General features: G+C 40.1%; 1 protein-coding gene across 3 annotated transcripts in view; it reads right to left on the reverse strand.

Moving 5' to 3' along the window:
• Positions 1–14010, reverse strand: part of ak8 (adenylate kinase 8) — a 30915-nt gene that overhangs the window by 7325 nt on the left and 9580 nt on the right. For all 3 annotated transcript variants that reach the window (XM_065250228.2, XM_065250227.2, XM_065250226.2), the window contains exons 9-12: positions 10396–10599; positions 8382–8513; positions 3239–3328; positions 656–797 (exon numbers count right to left, since the gene is read on the reverse strand). In XM_065250228.2, the coding sequence (XP_065106300.1) occupies positions 656–797; positions 3239–3328; positions 8382–8513; positions 10396–10599 (568 nt within the window). The remainder of the gene's footprint in view (positions 1–655; positions 798–3238; positions 3329–8381; positions 8514–10395; positions 10600–14010) is intronic.

A 14010-nucleotide genomic window follows, 5' to 3' on the forward strand; every position in this document is an offset into this window, starting at 1 on the left:
TCTTGCTATGCAGAAGCGGAGAGAGAAACCGACACCAAGGCAGCTTGTTGACATCTGTGATCAAATTGTAATACCAGAGAGCATATAAAATGTGTAAAGCTGATCAGAGTGAGTTGAAATGTGGCCCGGGGGAACTCAGGTGATCAAGCAGATGATAGCGGTAATGTTCCAGTTTTCCTCATTTAAATCTCAAACATAGCACAGATCTGGGGTGACTCTCCTGTTTCCGTGTCAAAGGAGACAGAATTGGGGCAAGGTTATTTTTACTGATGGCCTAACCTCAATGTGAGCTCTCTGATAAGATGGACGTACACAGACGGAGAGGATGGATGGGTTGTATAATCTCAATGCTATCAGATCCTCTTGGATAGTTGAGTTAAGGGTAATCCGAGTGGGCAATCCGAGCCGTACGGTTACACTGAGTGTTTAGCATAACCGAGGAGAAGCAAATCACAAATAATAACCTGAGAGACTGACACAGTACAAGATCATATATGTGTTCAGTGCTGTTTTCCTGCTCTGCTTCTGTTAGCTGTACATCTCTACATGTGACACTGTGACAGTCCAACAATGTTTGTCCTGTCAATGAACAGAAACTAGGGATGGACGATGCATAGGTTGACACTAATAACTTGCAGATTCTGTGTGGGTTCACCTGTTTGGTATAAAGTTGGAGTCCTGGAGTTTCTCCACCTGGTCTACATCTCGAGGAAAACCATGGAGCACCCAGCCTCGGGTGGTACAGTCCATCCTGCTCAGTCTCTCTGTAAGAATCTGCAGCACTATAGTGGAGGGCACTGTTGGAATGAAAGCACACACTATTTTCAAAGGACTTTCCTAATTATATGATTGAAGCACGACAATGAAAAGAAGAGTAGAGGAAAAAAATCTCATTAAGGCAAACTCTGAAAATCTCAAATGTGTTTGAGGCTCTTGAGATTAAGCTCGTGGTGTCCTTTGAATGATACTCATCCTATATGCCGTAAACATGGTTTTCTGTGGGGATGCACGCAGTGACACCATGAGTTGCACACAAACACACCTGCTTAGCATTTTGTTTGAAATACTGCATAAGTTCCTCCCTGTAGGGCGTCAGATCACAGTGTTACACATCTAACGGACTTGAGTAAAATCTCTTTCATTTGTTTACATAGAAAGAAAGAAAGAGACTTTATGGAAAGAAAAACAATATGATAACTTTACGAAATATAACGCATTACGGTAATAGAGTCAGATGTGATCCTACAGGTTTAAATAGGCATTCAAATAATTCTTCCAAATAAATAAATAAATAACACTTTAATTATATAAAAAATCTTAAATCAGGTAAGACCAACGAGTTTACCATCATAAAAAACGACATCAAAGATGATGGTTTGAGGAGAACATAAAAACAACCTTCCTGCATGATATCGGTGATCCCATCAACCGTTATTATCTTGGATGTGACTTTTGTTTGTTTCAAATCAAGGCGGTTAACTCAGATGTGAGGTGATAAATTATTAGCAGCCAGGGTGTGATTTAAATTCATGTATGTACATTTTGTCTTTTGAAGATATTTCACGGGTCCCTCTCAGAGTACAAAGCCTTCGACAGCCGTCTGACAGGCAACATGAGTGAATTGTTTAAGGCGATGATGGCACCTCTTTAAATGCGTTAGAGGAGGGTGGTGCTCGTAATGCGGAAAGAAAACGAATAAGAGCGGCAAAGGACAAACAAATAACGATGTGAATAAAAAGTAGAAACGCATTCTTTAAGGAGAGCAAGCTGGCACCCGTGGGGGTCGCCGCAGCTGGTGAAAAATTAAAATCGACGGTTTCAAACTGTCCAATTTCCACATCAAACGCTCGCAGCCTCTTGCCTATCTCTGCTTCCCTGCTTCAAACATCAGGCAGCCTGGAGAGGGTTTCTGTTCTTTTCCTTCCTCTCCTCCTTCACTTCTAGTATTTTCTGGTTTGCTTAATAATCCGGCTTCGAAATCCCCAAAGCGCTGTACTGGTTACACTCGCCACCATCTCTGCATCGCCTAATTATACCCCTGTGAGGCCATTAATCAACTTGTAAATTATTTAGGCAAGCTCTCTGCCTCAAACGCTCACTGTCACTAAGATAGAGGGGGGGAGAGGTAAGGAGGGGTGCGAGGAAAGAGGGGCACAGAAATCACTCTCCCTGGGTACAACAGCCCTGTTCAACAAGGCAAAGGATTACGAGCTAACAAAACATTTACACTGCATTTCTTATGCAAACATTGCTTCTTCAACAGAAATGCAATATGAATTCATAAACATATGTTGCTTGTACCCGACGCTGGTACAGCTAATAAAATAATGCTTTCACATTCAATTCTGACAGGTTAATGTGGAACGTTTAGTAGTTATGTATTGGTCATGAACAGGCCTAAATTCAGCTCATTCAAGCACAATTCTCATCATTGCCATTTTCAAGTAGGTCGCAATACTACAGAGCAAAAAAAAAGATCTAATTGACTTAATATTGGCCATGGGCAGGCAAAAAGCATATGTTCTGCATGTTGAGTTGTGGTGCTCATATAGGCAAAGCAAGTTTGCATTTCCCCCCTTCTCCTCATCATTTCCCACCTTCTCTCTGCTGTCTTAACCAAAAAGTGTCAAAAAACTATTACACATGCAATTTAACACACACATACTTGCTTGTGTTCTACAGATTGCATCCCTTGAGGGCCTTTATTAAATTAATGAAAACTTGCTCAAGGCGAATGGCCCAGGCTGGAGCGGTGATAAAGGCAGTGATTGGTAGTCTCAAAGGCTGAATGCATTCTCTGAGGGGCGGGACGATATTTCTCTATATATATTTATTCCCAGTCTCTGAGGGATTCAGAACAGAAAGGTGTTGAAAAGATAAAGGTCATGAAATCAGGACAACAAGAACTAAACATTTCCGACCATAAAAGTAGGATTCAAAAGTGTCAGGGGAAGAGGATAGCAAATGTTATGATTTCGTTTAGATTCGCTGAGAAAGTAATAGAATCCAGACACCTGTACAGAACTGAATAAATTGTATGATAAACATTTTGATTGCAATAAACCGGAAGCCGATATTTATCTGAATATAGCTCAGTGTGTTTACTGACCGCATCGTGCTGGCTATAGGGGGTCCAATTATGTCAAAAGCAGTAAACAGAACTTTGTACGCAGCTCACAAATTGTTTTGTGTGATTGACCCATTTGGCAGTAGGTGTGGGGGATGTGAGGAGGCATACCTTGCTGTTCTGACTCCAGGTAGGGTTTAATGAGCTCCCCCATATGGTTCTCATCAGCTGACACAGCCTTTAGAAGCTCATCGCAACAAACTACAGTGACAGAGAGACAGATGGGACAGAGCAGAATAAAGTACATTTTTACATTTAAAATAAACAATTCAAAAATACATTGTATAGCGTAACATTAAGTGTGCAAACTTCGAAGATGTAAAAGAATGTAGTTAAAGGGATAGTTCACCCAAAAACAAAAGTTTTGTCATAATTTACTCACACTCGTTCAATCCCCAATCTCTTTCTTTGTTTCTAAGAACACAAATGTAGATTTTTTAAAAAATTATTGTTTTGGGTTTTCTAGTTACTATGGGAGTGAATAGTGACCACATCTTTAAGCTTCAAATGGACCCAAATGTGTTAAAACAACTCGTACCATACCGTAAAACTTCAAATAATAGCCCGGGCTTTTATTTTCCCAAACCTATCATCAGACCAGGCGTCTAAAAGAGACAGGCGTCTATAAGAGACAGGCTTTTAATTTTATTGTTCCAGCATAACAGCAGGAGGTTACCACATATTACGTTTTATTTTTAATTTGAATGTGTTTAACAAATTAGTTCGTGTAATAACAACAATTAAATTAAATAACAAAGTCTTAAATTATTGGCAGTATAAATAAAGCAAACAAGGATATGTTTTTTTATTGGTTGTTGCGTGAAATCTTACCCAGATACAACAATGCTATTTTCTGATTGGCTATTGTGTAGCCTCTTTCTTTTTTTTGTATTGGCTCGCTCGACTAGAACTCTAGGGAAGACGGGCTTGATAGAGAGAGAGAGAGCAGTGCGGCCAGATACATTTGGGCGCTGCAGAATATTAAATATGATAAATAGTGTCTCCGCGCGAGAAATACAATGTGTGGCGGGAGTGCATGCATGACAAAAGACTGAAAGCCCGGCTATTATCAGCGGCCTCAAAACACAGTATTACAGTAATAATTGCCACTTCGCAACTGTCATCCTCACCTCAATCCTGGCAACGAAGCTTGTTGTGTTGTCATAGTGATGAGTAACGGAACGACTGCGTCTGTCACGTGACATTTACCGGTAAGCAAAAAAAACTTTAGCGTGTTCAATCTGCACCATAGAACTGTTTTAGAAGATTAAATACAACCCGAAACTAAAAAACAGACCAGGCCTTTATTTGAGACAGGCGTTTATTTACCCAAACCTGTCGTCACACCAGGCGTCTAAAAGAGACAGGCGTCTATTTGGGACTCTGCTATTATTTGAAGTTTTACGGTATATGTTTAATGTGTCTTGAAGGTATACTAAAAGGTTTAGTGAAAAACAAACTAAAATATAATTCATCATTTAATTAAAGTTTTGACCTCTCTAAATTGTTGTTTTGGCAGTTTTTGTCAGGATCCTGCCAGAGTCTTGTCTTGTATTAATATCTGGTTCATTGTTTTGTGTGGGAACACGTGGTCAAGCTGTTTTGAAGTCAGACCACATGTTTTTCTTGTCTCGTCGTGTTTTCCTTGTCTCGTCACTTTTACCTCGTCTTTATGGTTTAATCATTGTCACCTGCTCCCCTCATTAGTTTCTCCCTATTTAAAGTCCATGGCTGTTTCTCAATGTCAAGGAAGGATCCTTGGAAGCCAGAATTTAGGGGATGCTACCTGTACGTCATCGATATCCGTCGAAGGACTGTTCCAATGTCGAGGATCCTCGGAATTGCAACCAAGGACTGAGTCCTTTGTTTCGAAAAATATCCCATATACAGGAAAGAATGCATATGTGTGTCCTTTGCGCTCTCAAATCTCCCACAATCCTATGCGCACAGCGTCGAAAGCACACCTTTTTGCTGACGTAATGATGTGCACTTGCTAGCCTGTTCCATTTACGTGTTCTCCAAATTCTAAAGAGAAGCCTCGTCTAGCCTCTGAAGGAAGTGACTTGGAAAGACCAGTCCTGCCAAGGAAGTATCCTTGACATTGAGAAACAGCCCATGTATTTGTTGTTCTGTGCTTGTTCGTTTAGCTTTGTACCTGTGAGAAGTCTTTTGTCATTCTGCCTTTGAGTAGCTAGTCCAGTGTTGTAGCTAGGGATGTTCATATCAGTTAATTTTCCCGACTGACAACCGCAGCTTATTAACCGAACATTAACTGTTAACGTATAAGATTTTAATATAAAATTTTCATTGATTAAAAATACAGTTGACGGTTGTCTGTGACCTGGTAAAAACAATACAAACATTTAATTTAATTCGAACGTGCAAACAGCAGCAACAGACCAACAACAGAACCAGGATTCATACAGTATTAGATATTCACGCAACATTACCTTATCAAAGAGGATTACCATTTGAAAAAGTTTTGCTTTTGCGTCGTCTTTCTCCGTTTGTGCAAAAAGAGAGATATTTATGGTCAGGGGCCATCAAGCGAAGGTCTGTCCGGATGTGCGCGAAAGTGTTTTGCTTTTTTTGGGTTCATCCGCCACATCCCTGACAGTTTTAGTATGTTTACTTTGAAAGTCCATGTGAACCTGAAGTCGTGATCGACTTTTCGTGACGTAAATTCTGAGTGAAACTTAGGCCTAGTCCACACGGACACGGGTATTTTTATAACCAGAGTTTTTCCTCCAAAAAAAACCTGTCTACACATGCTCGGTTTAAATCTCTGTCCACATGAAAAGCAAAAATACGCTATCAAGCGCTGTCAAGAGCATGCCACATCAGCAGGTGCTGATATAGACCGTTTCAGCAGTAACAACATAAACAAGCGCTGTCGCGGTCCGCACGCAACTTCCGGTAAACTCCGCTGAGAATAAATAACAACAAAGTTCTTTAAACGTAGTTTATTTATGTAACAAGCAAAAAAACAACACATAGATTACATAGGAAACCAAAACATTTGTTATTTTCGTCGAGGCATTTGTTTTAGAGATCAGTTTAGCAACTAGTCAGAGCATTAAAAAAACGAAACCGGAAGTAAGGTTCGGATCCAGACGTGTATCACGTGCGTCCGATGAAACCGTCTATAACCCAAATCTAAAAGCCACCTTGGCCAATCACAACCCTGACAAAAAGTTATTACCGGTTCCGGTCTCACGTCAAACACAGCGTATAATGGTGCACACTCTGACCTCGTAAGGCAAAAACTCCGGTTTTATTGTCTACACGACAACACTTCAACCGGCGTTTCTTAAAATCTTGACCCTGGCAGGGGTTTTCCAAAATGTTCGATTTCAGTGCCCTGATACTGCACTTTCCTGTGGACGAACGGTCAAACCGCTTCAAAAAAGTCACGGTTATGAAAAAATATCCGCGTCCGTGTGGACCAGGCCTTAATATCGTGTGAGGAAAGTAGAACTAGCAGCAGCATGACAGTTGGAGGGGGCGGAGTTAACAGATGCTCCCACCCAAGCCGTCTAAAGCCCTTTCACACAGAGATTACAGAAAATACACAGAAAATGCATCCGTGATTTGTCTGGGATGATTTGATTTTTGGTTCATTTACACTGCCAAAGATTTTCCGGAATCTGTGAGTGATACCGTAAAGATTCCGTAAAGACACTTGGCGCATTTTTTCCAAAGTGTGTGAAGTTTGCTAATTATCTGTGCATTGTAGTTTATGACAATATCATAAGGAGCGCGTGATGTGCTGTTCTGTAATGCTGGAGAATGATCTTCAGCGCGGATAGTGACGAGCTCCCTGATTTCTGCTTTAGTCCAGTTTGCCGACATTTCTCGTTGTGAATGATGATCTGTATTTTAATCCTTGTGTGAAAGAGCTGAACCATAACTTCTGATTGTGATGACACACGTGTGCTTACTAAGGCACGCCCCTTACAGCATTGTTTCTGTGTCTTGTTCACACAGAATGCTTTCCGTGTGTTACAGCAATGTTACTAGGTCCGCTTTTGCGGGAACAACCCCTGAACATTTACGGAAAGCGTTTGCATCACACAGAAGCCTCTTTGCCAATTTAATAGAAATTTTCTTGACTAAAGTGCTGTGTGAATGAGGTTTACCTGAAGTCATCTGAGAATGATGGCCACAAAAGACTAAAAGTAAATTTTCAGATTTCGATTGAAGTTAATTAGGGCACTTTCATAAAAAAAAGATGACTTGCGCGAATAAATTGTTTATAATAAACACAGCTATATTACATTAAAAAATTGAAAGTTTTGATTGGGATTTTAAATAATGTGTAACAACTGGACCAACAGCGATATCCACAACGAGAAAGTAAAAAAATTACACAATTTGAGAGGAGTTATTTAACATTTTTAGGCCCTTTTGAAGGGATTTCTGGTTACTACGGGAGTGGATGGTGGCAACAGGAGTGAAGGTAGTCACCATCCACTCCAAAAGTAACCCGAAAACCCAAAACAACAATTAAAAAATCTGCATTTGGGCTCTGAAGAACAAACAAAAACATTGGAGGTTCAAACAACATGATAAATAATGACAAACTATTTGGTTTTTAGTTAAAGTATGCCTTTAAAAGTCATACATAGAAAAGTGGACTTTATCTGTATGGCACGTTTATTGATTTATTAAATTTGATAAATAATAAGAATTAAAGGTTAAGTTCTTTCTGGTCCCATTTTTTAAACTCTAGTTAGTGTGTAATGTTGCTATAATAGCATAAATAATACCTGTAAAATGATAAAACTCAAAGTTCAATACCAGGCAATATATTTTCTTAAACAGAATTCGCCTTTCAAAGCCTACAGCGAACGGCCGGTTCGAACTACAGCCCTCTACTTCCTGCTTTAATGACATCAATAGAACGTCTTTTGACTAAACTCCGCCCACAGGAATATGTCAGTCGCCAGCTTTAGCTTAAACGGCTCTGCTAAGCTAAGCTGCTGTCGATTCACAACACACTAAACAAACTACACAATCAGACCTTGTTACGTATTTCTGAAGGAGGGGCTTCATAGAACAAGGAAGACATCAGCCGGTTTTTAGGACAGTGAAACAGCGGTATACAGATAAGTAAATTATGTGAAAAATACCGTGTTTTTTATATGTGAAACATGAACACATGTTATATTGCACACTGAAAACACAATCAAAGCTTCAAAAACACAGAAAGAACGGGACCTTTAACATCAGTTAAAATGGAAAAAAGCCTTACTGCTGACAATACTGTATTTCTGTGCAAGAAGTTTAGCTTGAAGACTTTTCCCTGAACCCGGGGGTCCAAAGAGAAGGATTCTGGGAGTGAAGGGTGAGGCAGAGTGACGTCGAGAAAGAACGTAGTTCAGCGCTGTAGAGTAGATAAAACAACCATATAGCAATAATTGAAAGCATCTATCTTTACAGTATATAATATGTAAACAAGTCAAATATTAAAATTGAATTAAAATGACGTATCAGTTTAGCTGTATCAAAATATGCAGGTAATGTTAGATGTTATTCATTTATTAATGTATTTATGAGTGACAATATACAGTCACTAGTTTTAGCTAAAGTGTTTTCTAACCCTCTGGTGATGGTTCGGTACTGTACAAATACCTCACGACACAATAAGGACGCAGATATACTCTCTCTTGAATGTTTAATGGAGTAAGATAATAGAGCACATTTGTGTGGCTGGTGACAGCCTCTTAAAGCCCATTCGCTCAGATCATAAACAGAGATTGTCACTAAACTGAATATAAAGTCACTTGATTAATTAATCATTAGTCTTCCTTTCATGTCCACGGGGGCATTTGCTTGTAGGGTGACATCCACAACGAGGCCATCTGTTTGCAGTTGGGTTTCACTCAAAACAATGCTGTTCGCCTCGAACCAGCATCGGCCCTCCGTTCTAATGGGTAATGATGAACAACAGCCTAATCATAACTAATGAGTCCCTCTCATCCAGCCTTTTATGGCACTAATTGTTCTACAACAACAGGATAAATGCTTAATATGCAAAACATGTTAATGCGCTAAAAGGCTAAGTCAGGGGGAAACTAGCAATGTTACAATCAAACTGCATGCTGAATTAGCGCTAATCAAAATTTAAGATGACAGCCTCATTGCTGTTAGTGCCTCGGTCTGAGCTTATGAATGTTTTATAGCAGAGTTTATCTCAAATATTTATTTAATGCCCTTCGTTTAGATTTATCAAGAAAATCAGGTGCAGTTAAGTAAAGATTACGGCATAATGGCACTCTTTGCTAAATCTACAATTTACAAATGCACAAATCGAGCCTGCAGCACAAGCCATTAGGGTACAGAGTCGCTTTCTTAATAGGTACTCAACAGAGCATTTTGACTTTAATACTAATGTGCCATGAAGCCTAAATGAGGCTTCATTTCTCCCCAGATAAGCCAAATGTTTATGTGAGAGAAAATCTTTGGTGCTATGGGAGAGGAAATAACTGTTGAGAGATATCATTTTGAAGGGGAAGAAACTTGTTTCCGAAATTAGATTTGCTATTCATGTTGATGTATCTTGAGCTGGCACAAATGATAGATGGAGGCTGGGTTTTATTACACTGATACAGAATGACTGGTCAGCATACTCAATCCTATGAAAAAATACACTTTTATTCCAATAAAAACTGCAATACGTGTTTCACAAAATACTACTAACCTGACTAATGCTACGCTCAAAGTGATGAAAATATTCACCACTCAACTATCCTTCTCTCAAAACTAAAGGAAGCAAAGTGACAAAATTATTTTGTCAAGTTGAGTGGTATAATATCTAGACAGGCTGTATTCAGATTGCTTTAATGTAATTGGTGAAGACCGCTCATCCCTTCCCGGGTTCTCGTGGGATAGTCTGTGCCTGCAGAGCTGCCTGAGGCAACCTCCTCAACTGGCAGAGTGCCTGACAAGCAGGTCAATCACTGCCTGTGAATTCAGCTACTGCACTGCTGACCCCCAGACAATAGGGAGCGGTAGATCCTGCTCCACCACAATTGTCAAAGAGGTGAAGAAATAAGTAGGTGATGTTAGTGGAAACGTTTGGGACGGTCCTAACTGACCTAAATAAGCCTAACCTGTACCACTGTGACACGTTCATCAGAGATGTGGCCTGTTTTGTGCATAATTCTATTCAATTAAATTAGCTCCCAATGGAAAATCATGATGGTTGGCTGACAAGCATATTTGTAAACGCTTAATGTGTAGTGAACAAAGGTGGAGAAGGTTACCTTGTGCAAAAACATCAACGTGGGGCTGGTCGGCATTGATGCTCTTCAAGCAGTTCTGGTAGGTGTGAATCAAAGCATGGGCTTCTGTATGGTACTTTTGTATCTTCTTGGCTATCACGTCAACTGGCATTACTGTCTTGGGTGTTTCTAAACGCTGTGCAATCTCTTCACTTTCAGGCCATATAAAGGTCACGTGATACACATCTGAAAGATTGAAAAAAACATAGTATTGTACACCAATGTATGTTTAGTAAGGATGCACTGATATATCAGCCATAATCGATATCAGCAGATAAAAACAATCGGCCGATTGTTTAAAAGGAAAACACAACCGTTTTTTATATTTTACTATGTTCTTATCTTAACTTAGACTAATTAATACCTACCTATCTTTATTCAATGCTGCACTTAAGCTTTGTACAACGTGTCGTGAATGTGTTAGCATTTAGCCTAGCCCCATTCATTCCTTAGGATTCAAACTGGGATGAATTTAGAAGCCACCAAACACATCCATGTTTTACCAATTTAAAGACTGTTACACGAGTAGTTACACAAGTAGGTATGGTGGCACAAAATAAAATGTGGCGATTTTTAAGCAGTTAAAAAATGAGAACTATATTGTATTTTGGAAGAACACATATGCTGCATTCACATCAACCGCGTTTCAGGCGTCAAAATCGTGTCTACCGCGCCTAGTTTGCCGCTTGAACAGTTTGAATGCATTCGTGCGTCAAGAGCAAAGTAAACGTGCGGAAAAAAGCATTTCTTCCAAGAAAGGTCCTTTTTATTCCTGTCTCTATAGAAATAAGAACTTGTGTCGTTTAGCTCCGGGTGACTGCTCACGGACAATATCAAGCATTCATTCTGAATGAGTGACTCCGGGAGGGGCTGCCGCCACAGCAGCAACCAGCTCCTGATTGGTTAACGTGACGCAAAAATCCGGCAAAGTTAAAATTTTCCAAATCGGGCGTCAGATGCAAATTCGTGTGAAATACAAAATGCACAAAAAGCACCATTCGTGTGTACTACGCACGACGCTCAATTCGCGTAATTCGCGCGTACCACACACGGTGCTCAATTCGCGCCATTCATGCGTACCACGCACGGTGCTCAATGCGCGCGTACCGGGCACGGTGCTCAATTCATGCCATTCGCGACTTCCGCGCTGCGCAACACGCCACATTCGCGCCACGGGTCCTCCAGACGGCGTCAATGCGTCTTCACATTGACTTAACATTGAAATCACTCACGCTTGCCGCCTCTAAACGCATCTGGTGTAAACGCAGCATTACGCCGGTTTCACACCGCATGCGTGAGTAGTGCGTATGCGTAGCGTGAGCAGCGCGTGAGGAGAGCGTTTGCTGCGCGTGGCCATTGTGCTTTCACACCGGCTGCGTTTGCAGCGCATGCTGTGCAGTTTAAATAACAGTATAAAAATCTCAAGTTCACATTACATTATTTTACATGCGTTTATGAGCAAAACCTCTTCAAGACGCTTTTTGAAGGTCAGTGTAATTTATATAACTGTGATTTGTTTAATCCACATTGTTTTCGTGCTGTTCTGGTTCATGTAATGACAGATATAGACACAAAACACAATTATAGACATAAAAAGCCCATGGCACATTATAAAATCTGTTTCTCTGAAGTTTTACGATAAAATAAAGAATTCACTCAGTGATTGACAGCATATAGCAGTCGATCGTGTTTCCCTTCAACAGTTTAAGCATAAGATTTTAATTTATAGATGAATCTATTTCACATTACATTATTTTACATGCGTTTATGAGCAAAACCTCTTCAAGACGCTTTTTGAAGGTCAGTGTAATTTATATAACTGTGATTTGTTTAATCCACATTGTTTTCTTGCTGTTCTGGTCCGTGGAATGACAGATATAGACACAAAACACAATTATAGACATAAAAAGCCCATGGCACATTATAAAATCTGTTTCTCTGAAGTTTTACGATAAAATAAAGAATTCACTTAGTGATTGACAGCATGAAGCAGTCGATCGTGTTTCCCTTCAACAGTTTAAGCATAAGATTTTAATTTATAGATTAATCTATTTCTTTGAAGACTATTAAAGCGAAATTCCGCCTTGAAATGATCCTAGGGTTAATAACAAACGTGTACCGAGTTCGACCGTTCACTGGAGTTTGTTTTCATGTTAGTCTAACGTGACCAGTGTTATTGCTAAACGCAAATTAGCATGTTATGGTAGCCTTCGGGGCATCAGTGCATTAAAAACGAAATCGCTATGTCTATACTACTAATAATGCTCAAAATAACCCCACACTTACACTGTAGCACAATGAGGGTCTCTATATGTAAACCGAAGCATTGAGAACTTTGCAAGTGTACAGGCAGTTTATTAAAAATAAACACTTACCGTTCACGTCTGGATCACATATCCATGCGGGCGCCATCTTGGGAAAACTAAACTCTCGCGTGAAAGCACAACACCTGTTCCACAACAACGGGCAACAACGTTTCACGCGAGAGTTTAGTTTTCCCAAGATGGCGCCCGCATGGATATGTGATCCAGACGTGAACGGTAAGTGTTTATTTTTAAGAAACTGCCTGTACACTTGCAAAGTTCTCAATGCTTCGGTTTACATATAGAGACCCTCATTGTGCTACAGTGTAAGTGTGGGGTTATTTTGAGCATTATTAGTAGTATAGACATAGCGATTTCGTTTTTAATGCACTGATGCCCCGAAGGCTACCATAACATGCTAATTTGCGTTTAGCAATAACACTGGTCACGTTAGACTAACATGAAAACAAACTCCAGTGAACGGTCGAACTCGGTACACGTTTGTTATTAACCCTAGGATCATTTCAAGGCGGAATTTCCCTTTAAGATAGATGAGGACTCATTTCCTGGGCAGAAAGTGAATGAACGCAGTCTTCTGGCAACAGTGTGTTAATATTTCATTGCTTTCTTTTAAATTGCTCAAAGTCATGACTGTTTCAAACACACTTGGTGTCACATTCGTGATTTTATTGTAAAATTACACTTTTTCGCGTCAATCCACGACCATTTAAACCATAAACAATGCACTGTCACTTTAATTGAGCGTGAGCAGCGCAGCAAAAATAGAGCCGACGCCGAAACGATAGCAGCACTGCTGCTTCAGCAATGCTCCTGCCACGCGAGCACGCGCTGCTCACGCGTACGGTGTACATGCTTTAACTTTTTAACATGGGCGCCGAAAAAAACATGCGCCGCTTACGCGCTGCTCACGCATGCGGTGTGAAACCGGCGTTAGTTTGCAGCACTTAGACCTTGGCGCACAGTAACATCATCCGTCCTGACTAATCCCTCTCTTACACAAACTTCAGTCAATATTACTGCACCCGAGGTTGAAGTGCTTCAAACTAAGTGCTCTTCCGCCATACAATATAGTTCTCATTTTTTAATCTGTGTGTTTGTTGTAGTAAAAAAAGAGATTTACATTGGAAACACCAACTCGCGTCATCGTTTACTTTGGGATTTGAAACTTTTGCGTATCTTTAACGTACTAATACACCCTTACACACCAAAGGAAATGTAAAACCATGAATCGTAAAATACATACTCTTTAAAACAGATGATGAGGGCAGATTAC

This window comes from Paramisgurnus dabryanus, chromosome 5 (genome assembly GCF_030506205.2).
Source record: "Paramisgurnus dabryanus chromosome 5, PD_genome_1.1, whole genome shotgun sequence".
Classification (NCBI taxonomy): Eukaryota; Metazoa; Chordata; class Actinopteri; order Cypriniformes; family Cobitidae; genus Paramisgurnus; species Paramisgurnus dabryanus.